Below are 27,820 nucleotides of genomic sequence, written 5' to 3' on the forward strand. Positions count from 1 at the left end.
GGAACTGGTCTGACAAGAGAATGGCAATCCTGCCTTTAAACTGTCACTAGGACTGTACGGCTGACGATGAATCCACCGCAACTGGAGGCCCAAAGGCGAAATGCTGAGGAAGAGAATGTGAAGACATATTTCAGGTAATTCCCTCTCTGTGTATGCAATAAGGGATGCAAAAGGGGGAGGCAGAGGAGGGAGGAGAAGAGAGGAGGAGGAGGAGGAGGAGGGGGAAGCTGTGTATGTAGGGGTGCTTTGTAGCCTTTTTTTTTTTTTCTCTCCCTTGCTCCACTCTGCATTCTGCTCTGCTAAGGAGGCAGCTGTTTCATCAGCAGTCTCTCCAGGAAGGCGAGATGCAAATGGATGCCTGCATCGGATGGGCTGGACATGTTTAATGTTATCATATACCCTCCTGTGCATCACATCATCTCTCAATACACTCCCTTGTGCCTCACAGATAGCATCTGTATTGATGGGGAGGTGTTAGAATCAATGGTGGCATTTGTATGGGCCTTGTGTGTGTGTGTGTGTGTGTGTGTGTGTGTGTGTGTGTGTGTGTGTGTGTGTGTGTGTGTGTGTGTGTGTGTGTGTGTGTGTGTGTGTGTGTGTGTGTGTGTGTGTGTGTGTGTGTGTGTGTGTGTGTGTGTGTGTGTGTGTGTGTGTGTGTGTGTCTTAGTCCTGGAGAAATGCAGCAGCTGCAGTGGCAACACAAGAACAAAAAACAAGCAGTGCTATTTTGGGTTTGAAGACCTGGGGCTGAGGGATGGGTCTGAGCTGCACATGCAGTGGATGGTGAGGTGATGGATGCTTAATATGCCGATGGATGCTCTTTTGTTATCTCTGCACCGCCTCACGTATGGCCTTGGTAGACTGAGCTTCGTGAAGAAGTGGGCTTCATCTCCATTTTTTTGTCTTTTTTTTTTTTTTTTTTAAACGGTCACATTCACATATTCCCATTGAGCTAAGACGTGCCGCCGTGCCCCGGCATTAACATGGACGTGTGTGTGTAGCGGCTTCATGGCGGCTGTAGTGACAGAGAGATATACAACATCTGGTCACCTGACTTCATTGGGGATCGGAGTGGGGGTGGGGGCCGGTCCTCTGAGAGCTGAGCCATTCTATCTCGTCTTCTTCAACAGCCCACAGTGGTGGAGGAGGATGGTGGAGTTGGCTCTGGCACCAGCTGGATGTGTGCTGCACCTCTGCTCATTTCAGTCGCCGTGTCGGAGCCAACGCGCAGGGAGTGAGAGATTCCTCTCTGAGGCGGCCGGCGCACTCTTCCTCTGAGCAGCAGAACCTGATGGGAGACCTGTTGTCTGGCCGCTGTAGGAAAGAGGGATGTGAGGGAGTCATGTCAGTGATTGAGGGAGGGCGAGATGATTGTAGAGGTGAATTGGGGGATGGGTTAGTGAAGGTGCTGCTCCCTAGGAGCCTTGGCTTGGTTATTTGGAGATGTGATGCATCTCTTTCTATTCACCACAGATCTTTCTGTCCAAGCCTCTAAACACCACGGCTGCCATCCATTTTTACTGTGGTCATCCTGTCTCGTGACTGCTCAATTTAAAAAATATATATATATCTTTGTCCCATTCTCAATCAATCCACATCATAACCTAAAAGAAGGTAAGCCAGATGTCACTTGGAAACTCATTAGGAAATAGTTTGAGCCAGTTCAGCACAATAAGCAACACTGAGCCTGACACAAAAGACATCACAAATATCCAGATGTTGTGTCACAGGCAGAAAGCTCAGAGACAGTAATACTTATATGCTCTGATAGTGTTTGGTATTTATGCACCCTGCTGTTCGACTCATCCATGAAACTATCGCCGGATAATCAGTCTGCATTGCTCTCCTGGTTTTAGACTCCCAATGCCAAGTTCATTATCTATTCATCACACTTCTAGTGACAGAGATCTCACAGGCAAATTTATAAGGTTCAGCTCTGCATTTTGTTCCTCTGTGTGACTGCTTACCATGGAGAGATGCATACCTCTTTTATTTATGTGACTTGCATGCACATTGATATGTGAAGGGAAAGAACTGAGGGTGTTGCCAGGTAAATTCACAGCTCAGGTTTGAGATGCACACTCCATGTCCTTTGTTGCAGAAAATCAAATTATAATTGCGCCTTTCAGCATAGATTGTTGGTGACATAGAAACATAGATTGTGCAGGCAGAATTTCGACACGGAGTCGCTGGTCTTTGAAGGCAACTTGTTGAAGACCAGCACACCCAAAACTACCATTAATGCTGTTTTTTTTTTTTTGTAATCACTCATTTGTTTGTGGAGAAATCAAACTGACTTCGCTAAATCCCTCCAATCATTGTCTGTATCAATGTGTGTTTGCTATGTACTAGAGTCTTTACAAAATGCTACAAAAGTTTGGATAAATGCCTCATTAGTTGTTCATGTTTTTAATGGAAACATCTTTCGAAAACCTTTAGCCAAATTAAAGTCACCAGTTTCCAGTGGATCAACACTCAGACATAAATCATGCTCCACTTATAGGGTCATCGTCAACATGAGGGCACAAGCTGCACTTCATCTGAACACTCGAAACAATTTGAAACATTGCTTTTTGTCCCCTGCACCCGCCTGTTTGTCTCCATGTGTATTAGTGAGCTGTTCTGGGCTTCCCCATGTTTTCCATTGGCCGCTGTAACCCAACACACACAGCTTCCCTTACCTCACCTCGGCTAACAAAAGCAGTGGACACAGAACCTCATCTTGGCCTATAGCCTGCAAACTGGGCTGCCTGAAACATGATAGTACCACACACACACACACACGCAACTCATACAACTCGGCCTCCCATCTGTTGACGATTTGGCCTGGGTGAGTTATGGCGCTATTGTTGCGTGGAGATATCGTTTGGGACGCATGTTGACGCCCCGTGTGTCGTGGCCTCATGTGCGACGTGCATGCCTCCTGTGTGTTTAAGGGCATCGATTTCTGAAGTGGAGTAGGTAGTCCTGTGGTAGGTGTGTCACAGCTACAGTCTGTGTGTTGTGGATTAGCATGTAGGATTGGAAGCCATCTGGCCATTTTGTCTCAGAAAGGGGAGGGGGGGGGGCAGTAAGTGAGAGAGATGGATGGAGAGAGACAGAGGAAACACTCACACACTGACACATTGACACAGCTCCCTCGGTAATCTCCCTACTTGATGTCTGTTGCTACTTAGAATGAGGTTCACTTGCATGTGTGTCTAGTGTTTAACTGTTGTCTGTCTGTGAACACTATAAATACAGACAGTGCTGAGGATTTAAGCGCTCTCCTTCTCGTGCGTTAAACAAAAATGGCAAGCGTGGCTTCGAGATGGTCGAGAGGAAATATTTGAGGGAGATTTAAGGTGCCAGAAAGTGGGAGGTGTTAAATCTTTACGGTGAGATGATGATTCCAGATGGAAGGAGGCCGTGGTGAATAGAAGGATGATATGTAGCCGAGGAGCAGGAGGGTGGAGAGATTAAGCAGTTTCACTGGGTCAAGAGTTTGCAGAGGGCTGCAGGAGGCAGCACGAACTTGAATTTGTTTGAAGATGAACAGGGCGAGGAATGCAACGTGTTGACAACTATTAAGTGGGAAGAGTTTCAGGGAACGGAGACGCTGCAGATGCATTGCAGATGCTATCGGTGTCTGTTTCTGCCGTAACAGCAAAATTATTTGGTTACGCATTACCCAATTTTTTTCTGTTCTGTTTTGTATGCGCTGTGTGTGCAGCGCTGAAGCTTTCACATCTGCTGCTATCCATATTGGCTTCAGTCGTGAGGCATCCACTTCGATGGCAGCGTGCTTGATACTTGGATTAAGATTTGTCAATAACGTAATTGGATTATACTTAAAAGACGTAACAAAAAAGCTGAATTACTGCAGGAAAAAAAACCAACCCTGGCAAACATTGGTGCAATATCAGTGGAAAATCTGTATTCATTCTAGCAATCCTGGTTGTAATGCAGTTATAAGGGAATTACACTTACGCTACCAGTAAATAACACCTTCGAACTGAGGATCCGATCCTCAAGAGCAGAGTTGATGTGCTGTTCCTTTGCCTCCAAAGAAACTACAAACTGTTCAGTGTGTTTTCTCAGCTGCCTGGAGGTGCAACTACTGTGTCTGGCAACATGCTCCCTCTCAGTAGTCCACTTATTTAAGCAAATATTCCCCCGATGCTTCTATATGCAAAACGAGCAAGCAGCTTTACATGTCAGGTGAGAAACGTTGGTATATGAAAGCACAATGAGCTGTAAGGTTGAAGCAGTATGACTGTTTCGTGCAGATTTACTTGCAAAGCGTGCCACAGAAGCACACCTGATTATTCTTGCTTTAATTCTAACCCCCCCCCCCCCCCATTGCCACAACAGAAAGAAAAGAGCTTGTGATATCTACAAGCTCTTTTTTTTAAATGACATTGGTGAATTTGAACTCTCACAACTTGAATTAGTGCAGGTGCACCAGCTGGCATGGCAGGAGGGAATCCACTCCCCTCTCTGCCTCCAGCTGGCACTCAGACATGCCCACCCATGCCACACGAACACAAAAACCAAGGGGAAAAAAACAAAAAAACCCACGAAAGCTGACAATACGAAAGAGAGGCACTTACCTGACCATGCAGAAGGTGAGCACAAGAGACAAGAAGCACAACATTCGGAGAAAGACTCCCGACTGTGGTTCGATCTAAGAGCGAGATGTTTTAATTATTAATATTATGAAATTCAACTCATTTAATTGTGAGTGACCATACATTTATAGTTTTGGACCTCATGGTGAGATATAATAACCTTAAAGTCAAGCTGCCTCGTTTTAGTTGTAAGCAATGTTAAATTGCTCGTTCGTGTCTCAGTTCGCCTTGAAAATAAACATAATTTGATTAAACAGATGGATTGATGGATTACAATGCTTAACCATGTGAGGTTTTCTTAAGTCGTTGCTGTACTTAGAATTCACTTTGAGTGTAAATGTAACATTGTTGGTTTGATTATTCATCTGTTTCCTTCAGGTGGTCATCTTTATTCATTAAAATGAATCATTATGTGAAATCGTAACAGTCATAATCTGTCATTTGTAATTGATTTTTCACCCAAAACTGTCTATGGGTCTCCAATGAAAGTTTCACAAATGTTAAGTCAAGGTTTTATTCAGGTGAAAGGAAAAATGTTAAAAATAAATCAAAGCACCTGATGTGAATGTTTATGAGATATAATCTGTTTTATGCCAGTATTTTTTTAGTTAAGAGGCGCTCATTGTTGTTATTTCCTAGGAACCTGTATAGAGAAGTGTTTTTTTTTCCTTTACACAAACAATGATTAAAGCATACATTTTAGAGCTGAATGTAATGTAAATATAATGGAGATGAGTTGCGATTGGTGGGTATTTACATAAAATTGTTCCACTGACTGGCCCCAAAAGCACTTTACAATGTTTGTCACGTTCACCCATCTGCACCTTCACACATGGTGACAGCTGCCATGCAATGTTCTCTCCATTCATTGGAAGCAATTTGGGTTTCACTGTCTTGCTCTAGGACACTTCTGCAGATATGGACAGGTGGAATTGGAGGATGGAACCTGCAACCTTATATTATTTCTACCACAGCACCCCAGTTTGTTGGAAATATGTCAGATTTTTTACAATGAACTCTTGCCTCCCACGGTCCTCTTCATTCTGTGTGTAACTTTAAGCCCAGTCCTCTATTTTGATAAGAGAGGAAGTCCTGTAATTCAGATAATTCTCGCTCCTGTGAGTTTAGAGTTAATTTAGTGAGTAATGGCTGTAATCACAATGACGCAGCAATACATTCTATTCCTCTGTGTAATAGTAATAACTATAGCAGAAGTGGGAATATGTAGGTAGTTTCAGATTCTGATCATGTATTGTAGAATGCAGCTCAAACTTCAAAGAGAAGTAACTCTGATCAAAGCACTTTTGTGATTGAACCGGGACTTTTAATATTTCAGTAAACCTGTCAAGGACAACTGCACATTCATAAATGAGCTTTGTCAACCCATAGGAGGAAGAAGAAAAAAAAAAAACACTATCAGAAATTTGCGTTGAATTAAATCGGGTCTTTCTTGTAAGAACCAAACAACACAACCGGTCATGAGTAAAAGCTTAAGATTGGGGTGGCTAATTTCTACATGTGCTTGATAGGTTTTGTTATCTTGACAGACAGAGCTGCTTTATTTTATTTTTTTTATCACACCGATGCCACTGGTGGTCCTGATGGAAATTTACCACCTGACAGAATAAACTGCTTCAATTAAAGAGTGTTTTTATTCATCCGGTCGCTCATCCATGCCGAGCAGCTCAAACTGCCGGGGCGTGCTGCGAAGCAGCTCTGTCAGCTCTGACTTCTCAATAGTTTTTACCTCGTGTCTTTAATTTAATGCTGTTTACTTTTGCTGCTGACATGTCATAATGGGAGAAAAAAAATCCCCAGCTCATTAAGTTTCTAAAGAACATAGACACAAACAAATGTCTTTAAATGTCGATATAAAACGAGACTGTGTACACGCCGGTATGTCTGCCTTTCCACCCGCATGGGAGCGCGGCAGTGGAGCAGGTTCACCATAACTAAATATTAAATGACAGAGCAAGCACACAAACCTCCCCAGCAGGGGCATTTGAGAAAGGATGATTCCTAGTAAAATGAGAACGTAGGCTGCAGGGATTAAACGGGTCCACTCCTGAGTGCCTACTAACCTGTTTTGTTTTTTCTTCTTTCTGCTTTGTCTTGAATATGAGGAACATTATACTTGCAGCCTGTGAGCAGAACGATACTGAATAGAAACTAAGGCAACCAGGGCGTATATTGTGTGGTAAAACCACTGAATCCTCTTTAAGTATAAGGGTAATTAGCCACTGAAAAAGAAAATAAGGCAGGTATTTACCATCATACTTCACTCTGGGGTTGTGTTAATTAACACCAGACGAGATCAATGTGGGACAAAAGGTGCACTGCAGTGACCTAATTAAACTCGGTTTGAAAGCAACATCACAACTTCAGTCTGTCAACGTGAACATTCTATTCTCTGACTTTAGGATCAAGAAAGAACTATTTCTCATGGAGAAAATAATTTTATCATTATGTAATCAGGTCTGTTATTACTTTGAAAAGTGCATTTGTGACACAAAAAAGTACATATTAGCTGTGTACTGTAGAAGCAACTCTGGAGTCTTCTGTGGATTTTGAATTGCGTAACAGGCGAAGAAGCAGCAATAAACTTCTGAGGGTCAAACTGAATCTACAGTAGCAGTGTTACTGAAGTCACATTTTAAGGATTAAACTTACTTTGAATGCACTGGAAATGAAATGTACAGTTTTGACTGTATGTAAAAAGTTATTTTGATCTCTCTGATGTGGAAATAACATTAACAGGTCCACACGATTTTGTTAAAAATGGCACAGTCATGTACAGACAGACTGTTTTGCGCATTCAAATAAAAGAACTGAGCAGTGTGCACTATTAAAGGATGTCGATTTGTTTGTTCTTTTTACCTTTTTTTTTCACTTTAATTCATCAAATAATTATTTTGTGCCTCTTTCACTTTTCACATTTTCTCTGTGAATCAGCAGTTTTTCTTTCACCGGTGGACCTAATGGGTCAGTGTGAATGGACTTTAGAAGTGGGAGGGCAGCCATTGCATTCATTTAGATTTGCCTTTGATATTGTGTGAGCATGCTCTAGTTGGCATATTATGAACGGATACAAGCCTTTTATAGTAACACGATTAAAAGATGTTCATGGCTTTCCCCCAAGGCGTGTGTATCGCTTAAAAATAGGAGCTGGAAATAAAAGCTTCACTTTTAAATTTAGGCTCTTTTTTTTTTGTTTCTTGCGATGAAACATGTGATTCCGCTGCTTTATCAAGGGACAACTGAGTCATTATATCAGAATAAACAACAAAGCTGTTATCAAGCTCATCTCAAAGCATCATTAATCATTTTTTTTTGAACAACTGCATAGATTTGTTTTTATAAGCAGACTTTCTACCAAGAAATATGAAGCAGGAACTCTTGCACTGCGAGTGAACTCAACCAAGCTTGAGATGAATGAATTGTTAGAGCACTGCCTCGCCTAACACCTGTTACAGTCCAGTGGAGGAGGGATCTGCAACTTTACCTTTTATGAACAAAATGTTTGCGCCTGTATACACAGCAGAGTAACCGAGTGTGGCAGGAGGCTCCATCAAACCATAGAGGTGGAGCCTGTAATGATACAAATCAAGGGGCGACAGGTCATGTGATCAAGCCCTGCACCCCAGCCCTGCACCCCCCCACTCACCCAGTACTGGGGGTTGTTTTTGTTTATTTGCATTTTTTAAGTTAACTTTGAGGATGGCCATGAACGTGAACAAAATTCTTGTACAAGATGACATTTTACTATTTGCTTTTTGCTGAGCTCAATGATTCAACTTTTTGCTCTCTTAAACATACTTTGTATACATATTCAGGTATATAATAAGATGAGGCCCCCCGGCGCCACGGGGCCATAAAGCTCCACCCATGGGTTTAGCCTCCTTTCGCCAAAGCTGATAAAACGGGAATCTTTAATATTGTACGCAACACCAACGCTTGTGCTGTTTTTGGGCCTGGAGTTTAGTCACATTTTGTGCTGGGTTTTTCTTATTCGGCATCGTCTTTGTCAGTGCAAAGGCAACATATAGCAACAAATAGATAAAAGTAGATATAAGTTGTTATCATTAAAATGTTAGTTTTATCGGTGGTGGTGGTGTTCATATTGTGTGACTTACAGATAGAGCCATGTAACCTGCTGCCCCAGCTTTGGATTGATCTTAATCAGTTAAAATGCAAGACCGATATCGGACGTAGAATTTCGATGTGCCTTCTTGATCATTTACTTCCTGGGGGATTGGTGCATATCCGTTCACACATGGTGTCTGTGACCATAAATCTGTGTTGTTTTCCTGGAGAAAACCCCAGTTCTAATTGTAGTTGGAGGCAGATGCGGCATGATGGCAGTGCCTTTGTTGTGACAACTGTGTAAAATGTTCACGTCTGAGTGTCATTGTCTTGTACTGTTTTGATGTTTGAGTGAAGGGTCTCTATTGTGTTTCCGGTTTTCCTTGTGTTGTATCTGTTGTATAGAGATCGTCCCAAATGAAGTTGACTTATCTTTTTAAATCTGCGTGTTCGTAAAACACTGCTGGGGCGTGTAGAAATCCTGTACAGACATCAGCGAGATAAAGAAGATAACAATGGTCAACTGCAGCTTTGGAGTTTCCCTCCTCCTTCCCCCTCATCCTTTGAATGTCCTCTAGCTGTCTGTCCCATCCAAGTAATCAGCATCCTTCAAAGAAGCACGGCCAAAGCTAAAGCCAAGTCAAACAGAGACCGTGTCCTAATCAGGGGCATGGCGAGCCGAGCTTATGGAGCCCTCCCCCACTGCGGGGCCATTACTGGGCTGCCATGGGCTCAAGATTAGAGCCTCTTCCTGTGTTAGCCATTCAAATTCTGCATTAATGTTTGAAAGAGCAGAGAAAATGCCTGCTCTTCATGGATAGATTAATATTTTATGGCGGAGAAATGTGAAAACATATCCAGTAATATCTCAGTAGACCCGGTGTGTCTGGTTTTGTGTTTCTTTTTAGACACTTGTACCTTCCTGTGTTGCTCTCAAAAATCATATTGTACCAGAACAAGTGAAACCAAAGGGATCTGAGGTTTCGTTCAAGATAACAGCTGCGGTTTTATACGTTATAAAGTGAGATGACAGACGCGAGCCTCAGAGGAGTGTTTTTGTTTTACTTGTCCGCTGTTGAAGTTCTCCCTGAAAAGAGTAACTCTGATATCGGGCAAAGACAGACCTGCAGTTGATTTATAATGTTAAGAGAGGAGCCTGTGTGTGTTTTAGAAAGAGGAGCAGCTCCTCTTTTTCTTTTTCTTTTTTTCAGGGACAGTGCACTCAGTGACTGCCTGTCAGACTGCACAGTAAATAGGTCAGTGTTTTATGTGAGTGAAGAATCAGTAATGTCTAGGCCTTCATGAATCTGCCATCCTTAGCTGTCTGACAGCTCAGCGAAGCCGCGATGAGGCAAGCAGCCGCAGTAACGAAGTAACGAAGTAACGTAACTATAGTTTTGATATCCGTAGTGTCAGATCAGTCCGATTTCTCTGTTTCCCTCTGTGGCCGCTGCTGCTTCCTGAAGCAGACACGCAGGCCAGTGAGAAGTTCTCCCATCACTTATTCATAAACACTACTCTCCAAAAACAATGGTTCACTCCCATCGTCATAGTAATGAGCATGAGGTCACCTCTCGCTTTTACAGTTTCCAGGACATGATTTGTGATGAAACCAGGGGGACGTTTTCCCAGCATGCCCGTATTGTCATTTTTGGGAAGCAATAGTAAAAATGGAATATGTGCACTGAATGTAAATAAATGTTTTGAAGACAAATTTAAAGATTAAAAAAAAAAGAAAAAAAGCCATAACTAGTATATGTGCAACTTGTGAGTTAATCAGTTGAGTTTTACTATCAGTTCATCAGAGTTGGCAGCCTCGCTTGACTTTTATTTGACATTGATGTCCACCTCACTGGTGAAGTAGCTTTAATTTCTTTAAAAAATTTGATAAAATTATTATTTCTATGTGTCCCGAACAACCCAGCGAATTGCACCACGGCTGCTTTTTTGTAGTGTGTTAGGGTTCTAGTCCGAGACAGTACGAGTGTCAATGAAGCAAAAATATACTATTTGACGAAGTCAAGAAAGTACTAGAAAAGGTTGATATCAGGTTTAAAAGATTCAAGACCTTCTGTCACTTTGTCAATATTTCATGTTTCAGTCAGTCATTCATTTCCTCTTCCTTCTCCTTTAAGACGATGATGTGATTCCTCTGTAGATGGTCCCGTGTGCTCATGTTCTGAATCTATGAGAGTAAAAGCTATATTACACAGCGTGTTAAGTAACGCTGTTCATAAGATTATGTTAATGGATTAACAGAGGCATCAGGCCCAGCTGCATTAGCCTGAACAAGACAGGAGCATTTGTGTGTGTCTTTGTAATGAATGCCAAGGAAGTTGGACGTGTGTGTGAGGGATTATGCATCCCAGCGTGTAAGAGCTCAATGTCCCTGTGTAAAGTTGAATCACTGAAGCTATTACACTGATTGTATTTTTTTATTTATTTATTTTATTAAACAGACTAAATAACTGCTACATTTATTTTGATTAGTTAGTGAGTTATTAGTGATCCATAACTGACATGGTAATGAAACTTTAAAAAGCATTTGAAGTCATTTTCAGCGTGATGGAAACTGAAACTCAATAAGTGTTGCTTAGGTAATGTTTGCATACATCTTTTTATGAGCTCTTTTTTTTTCCTTCTCTCGATCAGATTTGGATAAGATACAGATTCATCCTTTCCTCACATTGTTTGTCAGAATGTGTCGAATCCTGTTTTGAAAAAATGGACAACATTTCAGTTGAGAAAACAGATACGGCCCGATTTGAACCTGAGAGACCTGGAACAGTACGGAAACCTTTGAATAAAATAAATCCCTTTGTTGTCTTCAGATGCCTTCAATCCCTTCTGCCAGTGTTTCACTTCAGATTAATTTTTGTCACTTTTCTTCAAAAATGAATTTCGGGGCCTTCATCTTGCTTATTTTCACAAATGCCCTTCACAGTACGGCTTCAATGTCGATGCTAGATAGGTAGTAATAATGCAGATAGCTTGAACTGAGTCTCAAATAAATACAAATAGATTAACATTTATCAGAAAATAGTACTTTTGTTTACTTTTATAGTAATTTCTTTTACACTTTGCAAGGTCATCCAGTAGAATCCAATGGACCCTCTAATGGCCTGCAGTCCTTTTGTTTGACACCCTTGTCCTAAAAGTTCAGTTTAACACACACTGAGGCCCGATGATGCAGTATCAAGATATGTTGGTGGATAAAATCTACGATCCTCTCACTAAAAGCAGACTCATGGTGTCAGGTGACTGTCACAACATCCAGCGACCTTTTCGCTCCTTGTCTGCTGCTCTCGTCTGCTTTTTTTTTCTATGTCAACATCATGGCTTTACTCTGTAAACAGCAGTTTTGCCAGGTTTTGTTGTCAGTGACACACCTAAACTCCAACCTGAGCAAACCAGTTCTCTGCCGTCGCTCGGACGCTCACGTGGATCTCATTCAGTGAAGATCAAATGCCGACACAGCAAACCCTCTCCACCGGCGTGGTTTTAAAACTCCAGGAAACATCAAGAATCTGAAAGATTTATTGTAAGTTAATTGTAATCACAGTGCTAAACTGGAAGAAAACGTACCTTTAGTAAACCAAACTGTCACGAATGATTAAATTATCTTCAGAGATGGTGTGAAACTAATGTAATTACTAGTTACACATGTATTATTTTACATCTCATATGTGTGTGTGTGTGTGTGTGTGTGCGTGTGTGTGTGTGTGTGTGTGTGTGTGTGTGTGTGTGTGTGTGTGTGTGTGTGTGTGTGTGTGTGTGTGTGTGTGTGTGTGTGTGTGTGTGTGTGTGTGTGTGTGTGTGTGTGTGTATATATATATATATATATGTTCAATGTTCAATAATATAAATCCTAAAATTTAAAACAAAATTCCCAGCAAGCACCGCTGAAGCATTTATTGAATTAATATCACCACACAGTGTCATTCTTTGTTTAGGAACAACACTGTTGAATTCATCTTGATCATGTTGACGGTGTTTTCTTCCCTATGCTTGATCAAAGAGAGTTTCTCCGTACATCAAAATCTGATTGAAACTTTAAAATGATCCGATTACATCGTCCACCTTCTACATGTTCTTTAACAGAGTCCAAGCGCCCTGAAGCCGATTCCAGCTCTATAGTACTCATGTACTCAGGGAAAAAAAAAAAAACATACATGGAGAGAGCATGCTACTCTTCCCAGAAAGGCCTTCAAACTCCAACCCGAGACATTCTACACCAATGTGCAGCGCCACACAATAATATTGTTCTAACAAAAGGGGACGTCACGTCGCAGCAACATCTGTTCCTTTACTTTGGAAATCAGATTACACTTATGCAATTAGGTGTGAAACATTAAAACCCATAGTTGCCAACATCTTTGAGAGCTATGAATGAAATGTATAAACAATGTAGTAATATTAAGTATGGCAGAGAGTGTACGCTAAAATGCTTATTATTATATTGCTTTTGTTTTGTCTTTTGCTCTCATGCATTAAAGTCAGAGTCATTGCACATTTATTCAAACATACTTAAAGCTCTCAGAGATCGTCTTTCGGTTTTGGCTTCTTTTTTTTTTTTTTTTTGTCCTGCAAATACAGGTTTATTAGTAAGTGACACATTACTGACAAATTTGTCTCACAAGGAGACAAGTTTCACTGCCAAATCTGATGCAGCAGAAGGGAATGCACGGAGACCTCGTGTAATAATTCTGTTACTGGAGCCTTATCTGATTAAGTCGTGGCTTCTTATCAGGTTACACTTTTTCTGCTAATCTAATTCATTTATTCTTTTGGAACGTTAACAAACAATATATTGTAACCCACCACATTTTTTCCTGCAAAGAAAACGGTCGCGTAGAGTGGAGTCACTGTGTAGTTTGTCCGAGGCGCGTGTGTGCGCGCTACGCAACAGTCGAGGAGCGCGTCTTTGTTTGCTTAATGTAGGTCTCCACTGAGGGGTCGGCCTGGATGGCCCGCTTTTTTTCTGGGATAGCTGTGCTGCACATCACATGATGGGCTTGGCCTCAGGGTGAGGCAGTGAAGGAGTCTAAGATGGTCGTGAGATGGATAGATGGAAGATAAAAAGGATGAGTGATGGAAACGTTTAAGAGTTGCCAGATTCTCTCGGAATCAATTCCTGGTTATGGGCTTCGCAGCTGAAAGGGTGCAAAGTGTCCTGCATTTTGATTGCAAAAGGGACTTGCGGTGTCTATGTTGATCTCTGTTGAGGTTGCTTTTAAATCTAAATAGTGTTTAATTTCTCTGCTGTGGGGGAAAATAGCCAGTCAGTAGAGTCTCTAATCATACCACCTCCGTAACAACAAAGCTTGCAAAGAAATAAACTGCAACAGATTTTTTTTTTTCTTCTATAAATCGTTACAAGCTACATTTTCTGAAGGCGTTTTCCTTGAAGTCTGGTGTCCCCGGCCTTCTCCCCTGCCCCACACTCGTTGGCTAATGCGCTGTACAAAATGGTTTGCTGCTTGTCTCGTTGTAAATCCTCTCTCCTGTGGCCTTAAATTATTGGAATGAAGATACCCTGAGCTGTTGGAAAGTATTATAGCCCATTTTCCTCTTCTTTCAGACATTTTATAGATTATTTTATAGTTACAGGGAGCCCAAAAGAAAATAATAAATGTTTTCTCTTGTCATGGTGCATCTAAAAAGCTATCTCAACAAGGCCAAGACCTCTGCCGTTTGCTGTTGACCTTCATATTGACACAACCATTTCTTTCTTCCGTTCTGTCTCTTCCAGGACATTGTGAGTGCTACTAAAGATGTCTGATAGTGTCGATATTGAAGAGAAACCACCAGCCCCCCCCTTGAGAATGAACAGTAGTTCCCGAGACTCTTCATCAGTGAATCACGCATCAAAACCGCTTCCAATGGCTCCCGAAGAGAAAAACAAGAAAGTCCGCCTGCGCTCCATCTTCCCCGGGGGAGACAAGAGTGAGTATCCCTCCCCACATGTCACTCTTACACTCTGCGCCCCATCGATTCACCAGTTCGTCACTTCCCAGTGTTTGAAAACATGACAAATCAGCCTGTGGCGGCTTTGATTTTTGGTTTATTATTTAATCTCCTGCAGCAAACAAGAAGAAGGAGAAGGAGCGTCCTGAGATATCCCTACCCTCGGACTTTGAACACACCATTCATGTCGGCTTTGACGCTGTAACAGGAGAATTCACTGTGAGTATCCCTTTCACTTTTGCAATAAGGAAAATAAATGAGGACAGGCATGCTTCTAAGATCCACCTCCCAGCTGAGAGGAAAAAAACTCCCAGGCACGTATTTCTGAAATCGCAATTCCCTGAGGTGGCAGAGTCAAATAATACCTTATTTCTCCTGCGCATGAAGTTGGTAATACAAGTGCTTTGAATGACAATTGCCCTATCTTACCTGTCAGACGAAACCTGCAGTAGATGCCTTTAAGTGTTGCTCCAGAAATTACATTTCGGCTGCGCTTTCACTTTGCACTGGATGTTCTCATGCAAACCCACATACAGAGAAATCTTACTTTACTTTTAAAAAGTTCAACTATTGGACGTTCACAGTTTGTGGCCAAGTAGCACCAAAATACAACAATCTAAACACTGAGAATCTGTGCAAAGATCCCTCAAGAAACCTTCTCTAATAATTTGGAGGCGCTTTTTAGTACTAATAGTTATATATATAGTGTGTTATGTGTAGCGGAATATGTTATTCTTTCTGTATACTTGAATAGTTCCTGCGTCAGAGGAGTTTCATTATCTTTTGAGTTTAAAATATTGTTTCACACGTCTTGGATTATCCTTGATGAGATCTTTTTGTCAGTGGATAAATTATAATCAGCATTCACACAACCCATAGTGACACTATGTGGATTTCACAGTTTTAACAAATGTATTTTGTAGTGTAATTGGTGTTTAGTAACCATGATCGGTGACAGAGGAGGTCCTTGTTCGTTTGATAAGCTGTGTGAAACACCGAGCTCCTACTAAATAAGTTTCAGCCCAAAAACTAGGCCTTCACTTGTTTCCTGGTTCTCTCAAAGAATAGACTACTGTTGACTTACCGCTTTATCTCCCTCCAAGTATATTTTTAACCACCTCGTGTCACCAGTTCTGCTCAGCAGGCTCTGCGACTGCATACTGACGATGTAAGTTCAAAAATGTTCGCCAGTTCACAAGGATGACCTGGAAGAACCTTGATGAGTGACACACACCCCCAAGAGAGAAACGTTTGGCTCTATTGTCACAATTTCAAATGAAAGACACTTAAGTCCACATTAAGACACTGTTGCTGTAATAACGGCTCAAATCAGTTGTACCTTTTTCAGCTATAAATTAGTATATTTTATATATTTTTAAACACTTTAGGTGGTTATGGTATGCTTATATCTTGCTGTTATGTTGTATCTAAAATGACCTGTCACGTCCTGATTATATGTCATTAATGCCAGAGATGGGAACAAAATCTGAATAAAAATCACATAAACAATTCTTTTCGAGAGAAACATAGATATAAATATGTACTCCTTCTCCCTTTTTTCCTTGCGATGATAAGCACTTCTTCTAACTTGAAGCATTCAGACATCAGATTTTAGCAAAATAAATTATCAGACAATAATAGTTTTTCTCTGTTCAACAGGATATCGTTTTCTCTCTATCAAAGTAGTGTATTTTGGCCACTCTATTGAAATACATGAAAGCTGTGGCGTATTATATAAAAGTCTGGTTCAACCTCTCTGCAAAATACAACTCCAAAACATGCACATGGCATGAAATTAAAGTCTCTGAGATGATAGCAAACAAAACTGAATGTTTAGACGCTGAGTTCATTGCTGCATCATTTTGTCAACCTCAGATTGTACAAAGGTACATGAAGTGGTTAAAGATTAATATGTAGTGGCTCCGGATCAGGTTGTAGAGCATCACTGTGTTCACGGGTTTCGATCCCCGGCTCTTGCCTGTCCATGTGCCAAAGTGTCCTTGAGCAAGACAATGAACTGATCCTGATGGCATGTGAGTCGGTAAACATGATGGACAACGTAAAGTATTTTGAGACTGAACATGAATTCAGTGCATTTATTGGTAATTTTACGTTTTTTTTCCTCGTGGCAAAGTTTGATGTTTGCAGCTGAAGTTTGGTTTAAATAGTTTTCAACAAGTGAGCTTTGTGTTGTGCAGGGCATACCGGAGCAGTGGGCTCGGCTCCTACAGACGTCCAACATCACAAAGCTGGAGCAGAAGAAAAACCCACAGGCAGTGTTGGATGTCCTAAAGTTCTACGACTCCAAAGAAACCGTAAACAACCAGAAATACATGAGCTTCACCTCGGGAGGTACGACTACAACACCCACACTGAGATAAAATACGCATCCTCAACATGAAATAAAGAAGAAATATTTCCGGTGTTCTGCTTCAGTAAGAATGATTTCTTTCTTATTTCAGACAAGTCAGCACATGGGTACATAGCAGCAAACACTCTGGTAAGTTCATCTTTGTCTAACGTTCTTTGATTAGTGTTGGCTTGTATAAAATATCAGGTGATTATTATTATTACGTTTTAAAGGGAAACACCATACGTGGAAAAACTCTTCACTGTTTCTATTTATTATCCCTCTCCTGTCTGTGTTTCATAGTACTAAATATTGTATAGTATTCAACTACAAATCTCTCTTTACAATACTTAATTTCATTAGAAACTCTTGGTAATGTATGGGGATGGATGTATTTCCTCATGATTTATAAAGGGGTGTGAAAATTAAACAGGTAAGTTATGGATTACGTGGTCTCCGACATTGCAGTAAATCTCTCTGAATTTGCTCTCACCGAGTCGTTCAAGGAGCTTCTGGACTAGGCTGCGTTTTTTAAGCAGACTCCGCCTAATGGGTGAATTATACGTTCCCCCTCTCGAGTCTCACCGCCTTCTCTATGTAACATAATTCCCCCAATTTTACATACATGCCAAAGAGTTTTGCAGCTCCCCGCACAGTAACGGTGGCTGCTGCGAGAGCGACCGCAGCTCATTGTTTACGTTTCCAATCTACTTAACCAGATTTTGAAATACCCATAGACGAGCTTCACTCCAGGCTCAGCTGCATCTAGAAGGACTCCTGCTGAGTTGACCTCATTCCTGGCTTTGACCACAGTAATCTATGCTCTGAATGCCTTGGCCTGCGCTCAGTGGGTGAAGAAGTGGAATCTAAGTCTGTTCAGTGGGACTCGCCGCCCCGGGGGCAAACGGCAGTGGGATCTCTTCATGCGGGGGCTTTGGCTTGAAAGAGTGCGAGATGCCAGTTGGGGGGCGAAAGGGTGGTGCAGACACTTATGAAAGGTTGCGTGGGTCCAGTGAGGGCATTCGAGAGCATCGCAGTCTTGGGCTGTCACAGAAGTCTACAGCATGCAGAGGTGACTCAGCTATTGGCAACGCTGCAGCAGATTTTATCCGAAGATTGCGCCGCACTGTCTTAATCAGACAGAAGTACAGGAAGGGTGCCAACAACGGGTCGAACGCAAAAAAAAATCCCCCAAAAAACTGTCGCATTTCTGAGAGCAACATGACCTTATTCTCACAGCCAGATTCTTTAGAGCTGACTCGTAATGCAGGTGAATATTGTTTGATCTTGTCGGGTGTTTACTATCTATTACACGCGACACTATTTCACCTCAACATGCATCACTTGGTAGAATTTATCAGTGTGTCCCGTCATCACTGTTACAACGGTTTCCGATGATTTGTGCAATTATCGTGAATCATCCAGATCCACTTGGAGGCAGTGCATCAAAATTTCCTCCTCATTGCGACATGAGCTCTGCATTTATTCAGAGTCGCAGACGTTGGCACTCGAGGCAGGGTCAGACCAGAAAGTCAAATTTCAGTGTGAGTTTTTTTTTTTCCCCGATTGCAGAAGAACTCATAAAGGTTTGCTGTTTGCTTTAATATCTTGTCGTATAGTACTCAGACCGGCATCTGTGTAGCGAAAAAAGATGAATGGCAGTCAATAGTCTTTTGTCACAGACATAAATCAGGATGGTAGAACTATAAGTAACTCAACACATCATTAAGAGACAGTGGCAGCGCATGTAGACGCCTCTTTAGTGTTTCCTGAAATGAACAATAACTCTATTCTGTCATCTTGTAACACTTCAGGAGGTTTGTCCTGTTTCAACAACCAGTTAAGTCACTGTGTGATCATTTCATATTAAGCTTGACTTGACAAACGCCGCAGTGTTTGACTTTACTGTCTTTGCCTGAGTGTCAGACTGCACATCTTTCAACAACTGCGCACAGAACTACGCTGCTGCTCGATGGTTTGACCCTGCAGATGCAACAGATTGCAGCATGGCTGGGACATGCTTTATGGTTTTAAGATGGATATTTTTGTGTGATTGATTTTAAGGAGAGACATTTCACTAAGTTTAGGTCCACTCACACAATTCATGGCTTGGTGTTTATTACTTACTTTGCTTCTAATAAAAGCAGTTGGATAATAAAAACATGGTAAACAGGATCTCACAATGCATCACTTGAATTTTATGAGATCCAGTTGATTGGCATGTGCTGAAAAAAAATGCAGGAATTCTGAAATGTTGCTTGACGTTTTCAAGAATCAAAAATTGATCATTTTCAAGGCAATTGCTGTTGGGATTTAGTGCCACGTTCATGCTTCATTAGTCCAACAAGGAAAAATTACCAATCCAACAGACCCAGATAAACGTAGGGAAACTTTTTCAGGAACTAACAAGTTGTTTGCCTAAAAGGTCGTTAATAAGAAGTACAGTAGAAACAGCTGGAAGGAGAGCTCAGTGATGCTGTAACTTCCACCTGCATGAAAGAAAAGGGAAAGCAAGATTTCATTCAAGGAGTCGGGAGTGACGATCTAAAGGCTGGAGCCACAGACAGTCCTCAGGTGACATGAGTTCTCCCCATCGTGTCATCTTCTGTTTTATGTTAGGGGATCATTTTTGGACCCCTCGTCCGCCCCTTCAGGAGCGTTCCTCTGCCTCCATCCCACCCTCCCTCCCCTCCCCCCTGTAGTTCACGTAGTCTTACACTCTGTGTGGGTTTGTTTTGAGTAAATCCTCCCATTTTCAACCTTCACATTCAGAACCGACTGCTGTCATCTGGGCCTCCTGTCAGCCTTAGAACCTGCAGCGCATTATTTGACAAGGTAACTCCTCCATATTACTTTCCACATAATGTATCTCTGCATTGGCCTTGAAGCTAAATTCAGCTCTTTGACCTCCTGATATTGATTATGCCACCTGACTGATGCGAACATACAAACGTTCATTTTTAGAGGCATCATCACTCTCTGTACTAAAATTTCATCGGGGCATGTTTGGATCTATTTGTTGATTTCACACATGTGTTTGTTATAAACAGCAAGAGCACCTCCTGATCTTTCTTTTTTTTTTTTCTTTCTTTTTCTTTTAATGGACCATGTCTGAGATAGCAGGGCAGTGGCAGGTGCCACAGAGGGTTGTGATGACTGTCAAACTGCATGTATGACTTCATATTCCTAACAATTTGATTCGCATTGCCAAGAACGTGCCTGGTAACTTCATCACCATTGTAGACATTACCGCATGGCTCTTTCAAACAAAAGAAAACACACACACGCCCCTAACTGGCTAACAGCTTACTGCTTCCAGTTCGCCAGACACTCCTTTCTGCACTGCAGTCTTGGCCCGGCCCTCCTCTGGAGCAGGTCAGAGGCCCAGTGTTTCTAAATGAAGGACTGGGACTTTTCTTCAGCCAGACCCTCTCCCTTTAATCACTAGAACTAAGCTGCACTGCTTCATTTATGCATGACAAGACTGGAAATAGATGAAGTGTTTCCATTCCATAAGAGGAAGACGATCCAAGGCAAGCAGAGTTTTTGGATGGCCGAGGGGGGAAAAGGCTGAGCATTAGCCATTATAAATACGACTGACTCTATAGAGTGTCACACTTTGTAAAGGTATCGTCCATATCGACAGGATTTCTACACTTCAACACCGTATTGCGCACTGCAGCATGTCAGATCTGATAGTGCAGTTAAATATATAACAGTTACTTCAACTTTCATTCTGACACACCTTACCAGACCCCACAGCTTCAGACCCTCCAGATAAGCTGCACTGAATTCCCCCTCACGCTTTCCTCTTCAGCTTTCACGTGGCTCAGAATGCTTTCCTTCGCTGTTAACAGTTTTTCTTGACAATAAACCCATTTTGCAGGTGTTTTTTTTTTTGTTTCTTAGAATATCATTGCAGCTAATGCAATTTATTTTTTATACTTATCACAAGATTTTTAAATTTTTTTATAAGAATGTGGAATAGTAATGTTTGGTGATTACTAACTAATTCACAAATTTCTGCATGTTTCACAAACTCCTTCTCAACCTCAACTGGTCAGACTGTGCTCATGGCTGGGTTGGGGTTTGCAGATCATTTTCAGCAGGTGACAACACATCAAAAGAGAGAAAATACAGTTTTTGTGTTGAATTTGTGGAGAAATGTGGGGGATATGCACATATTCTTCACTTCACGTTCCACGTCCATCCGAACTCATCACATCTCTTCCCCGCAGGGTGCCAAAACATCATCGACAGAACCCCCTATCGCCCCGCCTGTGTCCGAGGAGGAGGATGAGGAGGAGGAGGAAGAGGAAGAGGAAGAAGAAGAGGAGGATGATGATGACGAGCTGCCCCCGGTCATCGCACCTCGGCCCGAACACACTAAGTCTGTGAGTGGGGGGAAAAAAAAGCATGAGTCAAATCATTCTTCAGCTATTTGAAAAGAAAAATCCCTCTTCTGCATTGCCTTGATTTCTATTTTCCTGTTTGCAGATCTACACACGCTCTGTCATGGACCCACCAAAGCCTCCAACCCCTGTGAAAGAGGTTTTAACTCCCCCGGAGTCGCAGGTCCAACCGGAGAACACGTCCAACACAATGTACCGCCACACTGACCGGCAGAGGAAGAAATCCAAAATGACAGATGAAGAGATTCTGGAAAGACTCAGTACGTGTCTTCAGAGCTGCATGCTTTTATCACATTCTACTTTTTTTTCCACCAAATGTTCCTCCGCTGTGCCTTCAACACATTTGAACAGCAATACTTTGTTTTTAATTCTTTACAGTAAAACATTGAATTAAAAAAACATGAACTTCAAAAAGAAAATCTGATCAAAGAACTGCATGACGCATTCCAATTCGTCCTGAAATGATCCTTAGGTCGTGGCCTCTGCGGCCTCAGCGAAAGTTCTGATATGTATCCGTGTCGATCTGTGTGTGGTTGTGTGTATGTAGGCCGAATCACTCGCTCTGCGTTCATTCAAAAGACAGGCTGGGTGTTCGGTTTCCAGTAGCTGCTTTCCACGTTCCACATCTAGTGAACCAGTTCCCTGAATTCAGGAGAAAAGCAAAGATTAGGGAGCTGCAATGTAAGAAAAAAAAAGAAATAAAACAAAAGTAAAGAAGAGCTTTTCTAGATGTCTCTGGCTCTGCAGGGTGACTACAGCATGAATTACCAGAGTGAGTCACAAAGTAGAGATGCATGTTCTCACTACAAACCCACAGTCTTATCTGTAGAACAAAGGCAACAAAAAAAAAAAATGAAGCTCTGCAGAAATGTTTTCTGTGTATTTGTATGCTTGTGTGATGGCTGCCCCGACACTTGTGTGCCCACATACTGTAAGGACAGTCATTATTTATCTGTTTTCCTCTCTGACTCAGGGAGTATTGTGAGCGTGGGGGATCCCAAGAAGAAGTACACGCGCTTCGAGAAAATAGGACAGGGGTAAGTTCTTCCGTGATCATCGACCGGCTCTCACAGTTATTGAAATAGAGCAATTTCAGGCACAGCCCGTCTCTGCAGGAGACGTGGAGCTGCAGTGACCACTTTAGGAAGACGCAGGCAGAGGGAGGGTTAGCCTGAATGACTCGGAGAAAAATAAGTCAAGAGGAAATGAGATGTGTATCCTGAAAGGGCCAAGAGCCAGATTATCTCAGCCAATTCTCTCTCGCTCTCTCCCTCTCTGCTCCTTTTTGGATTGAAGGCCAATTCTTTTTCTATTTCCTTCTCCTTTTCACTATTTTCCTCTCAAAAAAAGCTTCCATTTTTAACTGTAGTTACCTACTTATGATCCGCTGGCTTGTCTTTTACTCATTAGTAGCTGGAACTGTGCTTCATTATTCATCGCCTCAGACATTACACAGGTGTAGCTGACAGCAGGAGCAAGGGAGAGAGGGAAAACCAGGCCTAAATTCATAGCAGATAATGTTTTAGCATCATGGCTTACAGTTCCAAATAAGGACATGTCGACTGCATACCATTCCTGAGACCAACCTTTTAAAAACTGGACGGTTTGTGCTCATCACATATAAATATGAACAAGAGTATCTGGAAGTTTTTAAGCTCTGTCACTCTGTGGTGGCGTTGAGGTTTAATAACTCCAAACATCAGTCCCAAGTTGCTTAGTTTGCGATGTCTTCAAAGACAAACCGTTAACCTGCATGCGAACTTGTCAGTCTCCTTTAAATCTGCCAGATTATTTCTATTCTGCTTCGACGCGCCATGTGTCTGCTGTCTGAATAATAGAAATGTTTTCTCTAAAGTACTGTAAACATACATAGATACAAGCTCTTGTTGATGTTACACAACAGAGGTTTCAAGTAACCTAGCGCCACCTTCAGGTTAACATTAGGGGTCAACCTTTTTTTGTGGATCTGGCCTTTCACAGCTTGTCTTTTTTCTTGTTATTAGTTATAATTTTTGAGGAATTTGAGGCTGCATTTTATTTAAAGGAGATGTTTTCTTGAACTGAGATAGGAATAGAAAGTTATACAGCCACTACTTTACATGCCCAGTTTTAACTCTGGAGGGCTTTTAACTTTATGATTTTCAAGTTTGTTCGTAATTAAAAAAGGATTAAATGTTGCATTATTGATGTAATTATTCTCTTGTGTGTCATCAGAGCGTCCGGAACTGTGTACACTGCCATCGACATCGCGACTGGACAAGAGGTAATCTAGATTTGATTTTAGGTTATTCTTTTTCTATACATGAGTTTAGTTCTTAATAAGGCCATAATGGTATCTTCGCTCTAATACATGGTTCTTTCCTCTACATTTCTCAGGTGGCCATTAAACAGATGAATCTGCAGCAGCAGCCCAAGAAAGAGCTGATCATCAATGAGATCCTGGTGATGAGGGAAAACAAAAACTCCAATATAGTCAACTACCTGGACAGGTCAGTTTTTGAAAGTGGTAGTCACATGTTATACAAACAACAGTGTCAACCTGATACAATGCAATCATTTTAGATTCTCACGTCTTTGTCTGAATCGCTACAATATTTTTTTGTGAGTTATATTAAAATAGCTGCCTTTAAATCCCACAAAAATGGAAATAGCCAATGTAATTACATTAAATGACACAGCAGAGCCTTTAAATACCTCAAACACCCGATACAACAAAAAAACATTAACTGGTTAATGCTCATGCTACCATTCTGTTTTTCTAACTGGATGGAAAGAAATTTGAAATGTTTATTAGATCATTTACAAAAATTTCCGAGTTCCCAGTTTTACTTGTGCCCAAACACTTGACTTCTGATCAGAACAAGCAGAACGTTTGATGCTCTCGGCCTGAAGGATGGCGCTGGACTGGGCCACGCATTAGGTGGAGTGTGGTTGTTAGCGTGATGTGACATTGAAGGATCCTCTGAGCCACCTTTTCAGCTCCACTGCTCCATCTTCTTCTTTTCCCTCTCACATGTCTGCTTTGATCTTAAAGTCCATTACTGCCACCTACTGTTGCAAAAAAAAAAAGAACCCTCAGTACATTATGACATTCAGTTTCTGTGGATATTTTTTATTTATTTATTTGTTTTGGGGGCAGTTGTTTCTCTCATCGCTAATTTAATAATATTGAATTAACTACTGCGGTTCACGTAATTGTGGCGTAATTGATCACACACAAAAACAAAGAACTGAAACATCAACTGACCTGTAAACCCGCGAATACTAAAACTGATGTTTTCATGTCTTTGTTTTTCTTTTCTCTCCCACTGTTGATCAGTTATTTGGTAGGAGATGAGCTGTGGGTGGTGATGGAGTATTTGGCCGGAGGCTCGTTGACAGATGTAGTGACCGAGACCTGCATGGACGAGGGCCAGATTGCTGCAGTCTGCAGAGAGGTAAGACGCCAAGTTTAGACATCAGCAGTGCCGCCCTCTTCACCGGTGGCTGTGGTGGGGGTGACCCTCACATTCAGGTGGGAGTTTCTCCTGCAGCCAAGAAACAGGGCTGCTTCTAGTTTATATGGATTCGGTACAGGCCATGTTTTAATAAACTGTCTTTTCTTTTCTAATAGTGTCTTCAAGCTCTGGACTTCCTACACTCCAACCAGGTGATCCATAGAGATATAAAAAGTGACAACATCCTCCTGGGTATGGACGGATCCGTCAAGCTCAGTAAGACTTCATGATTTAAGTCGTTACAATTTGGAAAAACTAAAGTGCAAAGCAACATTTGCTCAACAACAGGAGCTGTTTTAATGAAGGGCACGTTGATGAAAGACTGAGGTAAACATACGTGCATTAGTTATTATAAAAACCTCTCTGCTTCTCTCTGCAGCCGACTTCGGCTTCTGTGCTCAGATCACTCCTGAGCAGAACAAGCGCAGCACGATGGTGGGAACGCCTTACTGGATGGCACCGGAGGTAGTGACTCGGAAGGCTTACGGGCCAAAAGTGGATATCTGGTCTCTGGGAATTATGGCGATAGAGATGGTGGAGGGAGAACCGCCTTACCTGAATGAGAATCCTCTCAGGGTAAGACTTAACAAGAAGCCAGGGCTGCAGGGATCATGCCTTAAGATAAAAATATTCCGAATGATGTTTTGTTGTGACCTCATGTTTGATCTCGATGGTCTTTCCAGGCGCTTTACCTGATAGCAACCAATGGGACTCCAGAGCTGCAAAACCCAGAGAGACTGTCATCTGTGTTCAGAGACTTCCTCAACCGCTGTCTGGAGATGGATGTGGACCGCAGAGGCTCCGCCAAGGAGTTGCTTCAGGTAAAACAGATGCCAATCACACACAATATGTACTTTAACGGGGAATAAATTGCCGCACAGTGATGTCGTGGTTAGTACGCATAGCTCTCAGTGAGAAGATTCCTGGTCCAATGTGGAAAATGAACTTGTACAAAGGCAAAGAACACAGAACATGTCGCTTCTGGAATCACAACTTCAGGATAAGAAACACACAATTTAGTCTCCCTGTTTTTGCTTTCTTTATAGTTATTTTATATTTAGGTATCTGACACTCTCCTTACAAACGTTTGATTTCATTTCTACCTGCAGCATTCCTTCCTCAAGCTGGCAAAGCCTCTATCCAGCCTGACGCCTCTGATTGTAGCTGCGAAGGAAGCCATAAAGAACAGCAGTCGCTAGGGTGTGCTGGCTGTCCGCACCCGTGGATGAAGCCCTGTCTGTGAAATGTGCGCTCGTGGCAGCAGGGGCTTGGATGAATTGGCGGTGGGTGATGTGACAGTGACAGCACAAGAGGGGTTTGTGTGACTTACAGTGACAGCACAAAGACTAACGACCCCCTGGCCTCATATGTAGGAGGGACATCTGGCCTCGCAGCCTATCAGCCCGTGCTGCTGAAAAGACCTTGTCTCCTCGTTTACTTCTCCAGCACTCTGTACATGTAGAGCAGTCTATCACAAGTATGCTTGGGTGTGTGTGTGTGTGTGTGTGTGTGTGTGTGTGTGTGTGTGTGTGTGTGTGTGTGTGTGTGTGTGTGTGTGTGTGTGTGTGTGTGTGTGTGTGTGTGTGTGTGTGTGTGTGTGATTGCGCGCGTCTTCAAACTGTGCACTTCTCTTTGTGTCATACGTCTCAGTTTGGGGGCAGTCGTTACCAAAACTGAAAGGAAAAAAAAAAGGTGTGAATGAATTGAAAATAAAGTGTGCTCTCCTTCCGGAATAACCTGCCGGAGCGAAGAAGAATAAAACACAAAACTGTGATCCCTCCGACGCTCGGCCTCAGGCCCGGTTTGCTTTCTTCTCGTCCTCTCGCGGAGCACGAACAGGCCACACCTGCACCTGCAGAGACCAGCCGATGTGAGAGAGAGAGAGAGAGAGTGACTCTGGACCCGTCCTTTACCTGCATGACTCTGGCTCTGTGGAGAAACACTGCTACTCCCCCGCAGAGCGTCGCATCACGAGGTGATTTAGTCTGTGTGTGTGTGGGTGTGTGTGTGTGCGTGTGTGTGTGAATGTGTGTAGGGGTGCAGCTACAGGGGGAACAAAGTCAGGAATAATTTCTCATAACTTATGCCAGCTTTAAATACCCTTCAGTGATCTCCATGTATTTATCACAACGTGAAATGCTTTTTTTTTTTTTTTCAGGCAGTAATCACTAGAGACAGATTTCTTTTGGTTATTTTGTTATTTTCTGCATAAAATACCTGCAAAAACATCATGAATTGTATTCAACATTTTCTACACTGTTTAACCAACCAAAAATGTTCTGCATCATCTATCAGTGCTGAATATTTGTGTTTCCCATTCAGTTGTTTTTTTTTTTTTTTTTTTTTAAACATGGTTACAATGCACTGGAGGCAATGTTGTGCAAATTCAAATCATCATTTGCTTCTTAGTACTGGACTATTAGATATGGTAAGTATAACAATGGATGCTGTCCAGATCATAGGATTCACTCTCTGATGGCCAAATGGTGTAAATGTGAAAATCACTGATGCTGACTAACATTTACAAACCAGATAAAAAAAAAAACCACTGTCATTATTTGCCTTCAAAAACATTTGTTTGCATCAAAAGCCAACAGATGTTTCGGCCTACAGGAATATACCACATACCGAATATACAACAAACTGTGCTGATGTCCAACGAGGCTCTGACCACCAACTGTGCTCCTCACCCATCTGCCTCACCCCCCCCCCCCTTCTGTATTTAAGATGCTGCTCCGTTATCATTCAGTTTTAGTGTTCTTGTGTCTTACATGACTTTTCCATATGAAACACCTTGTTGTGAATTTAGCTGTGTGACAGGTTCCAGAGGGGGATGCAATCCATAGATCTGAAGAGTGAGTGCCATTTTTTTTTTTTGTTTTTTTGTTCCGATTGTACCTT

The 27,820-nt window shown here is 42.0% G+C and overlaps 1 protein-coding gene across 1 annotated transcript; it reads left to right on the forward strand.

The window, feature by feature from the left end:
• Positions 1-27,229, forward strand: LOC308139920 (serine/threonine-protein kinase PAK 3). Its single transcript, XM_080509522.1, has 16 exons — positions 1-134; positions 14,446-14,639; positions 14,779-14,879; positions 16,859-17,012; positions 17,123-17,160; positions 19,783-19,845; positions 21,249-21,404; positions 21,508-21,682; positions 22,396-22,459; positions 23,637-23,685; positions 23,799-23,911; positions 24,742-24,859; positions 25,036-25,135; positions 25,299-25,495; positions 25,603-25,740; positions 26,029-27,229. Exons 2-16 carry the CDS (start codon positions 14,468-14,470, stop codon positions 26,116-26,118), a joined length of 1,728 nt encoding a protein of 575 aa, XP_080365648.1. The 5' UTR covers positions 1-134; positions 14,446-14,467; the 3' UTR covers positions 26,119-27,229.
• The last annotated feature ends 591 nt before the right edge of the window (positions 27,230-27,820 follow it).

The sequence above is a fragment of the Blennius ocellaris genome (genome assembly GCF_963422515.1).
Source record: "Blennius ocellaris genome assembly, chromosome: 14".
Classification (NCBI taxonomy): Eukaryota; Metazoa; Chordata; class Actinopteri; order Blenniiformes; family Blenniidae; genus Blennius; species Blennius ocellaris.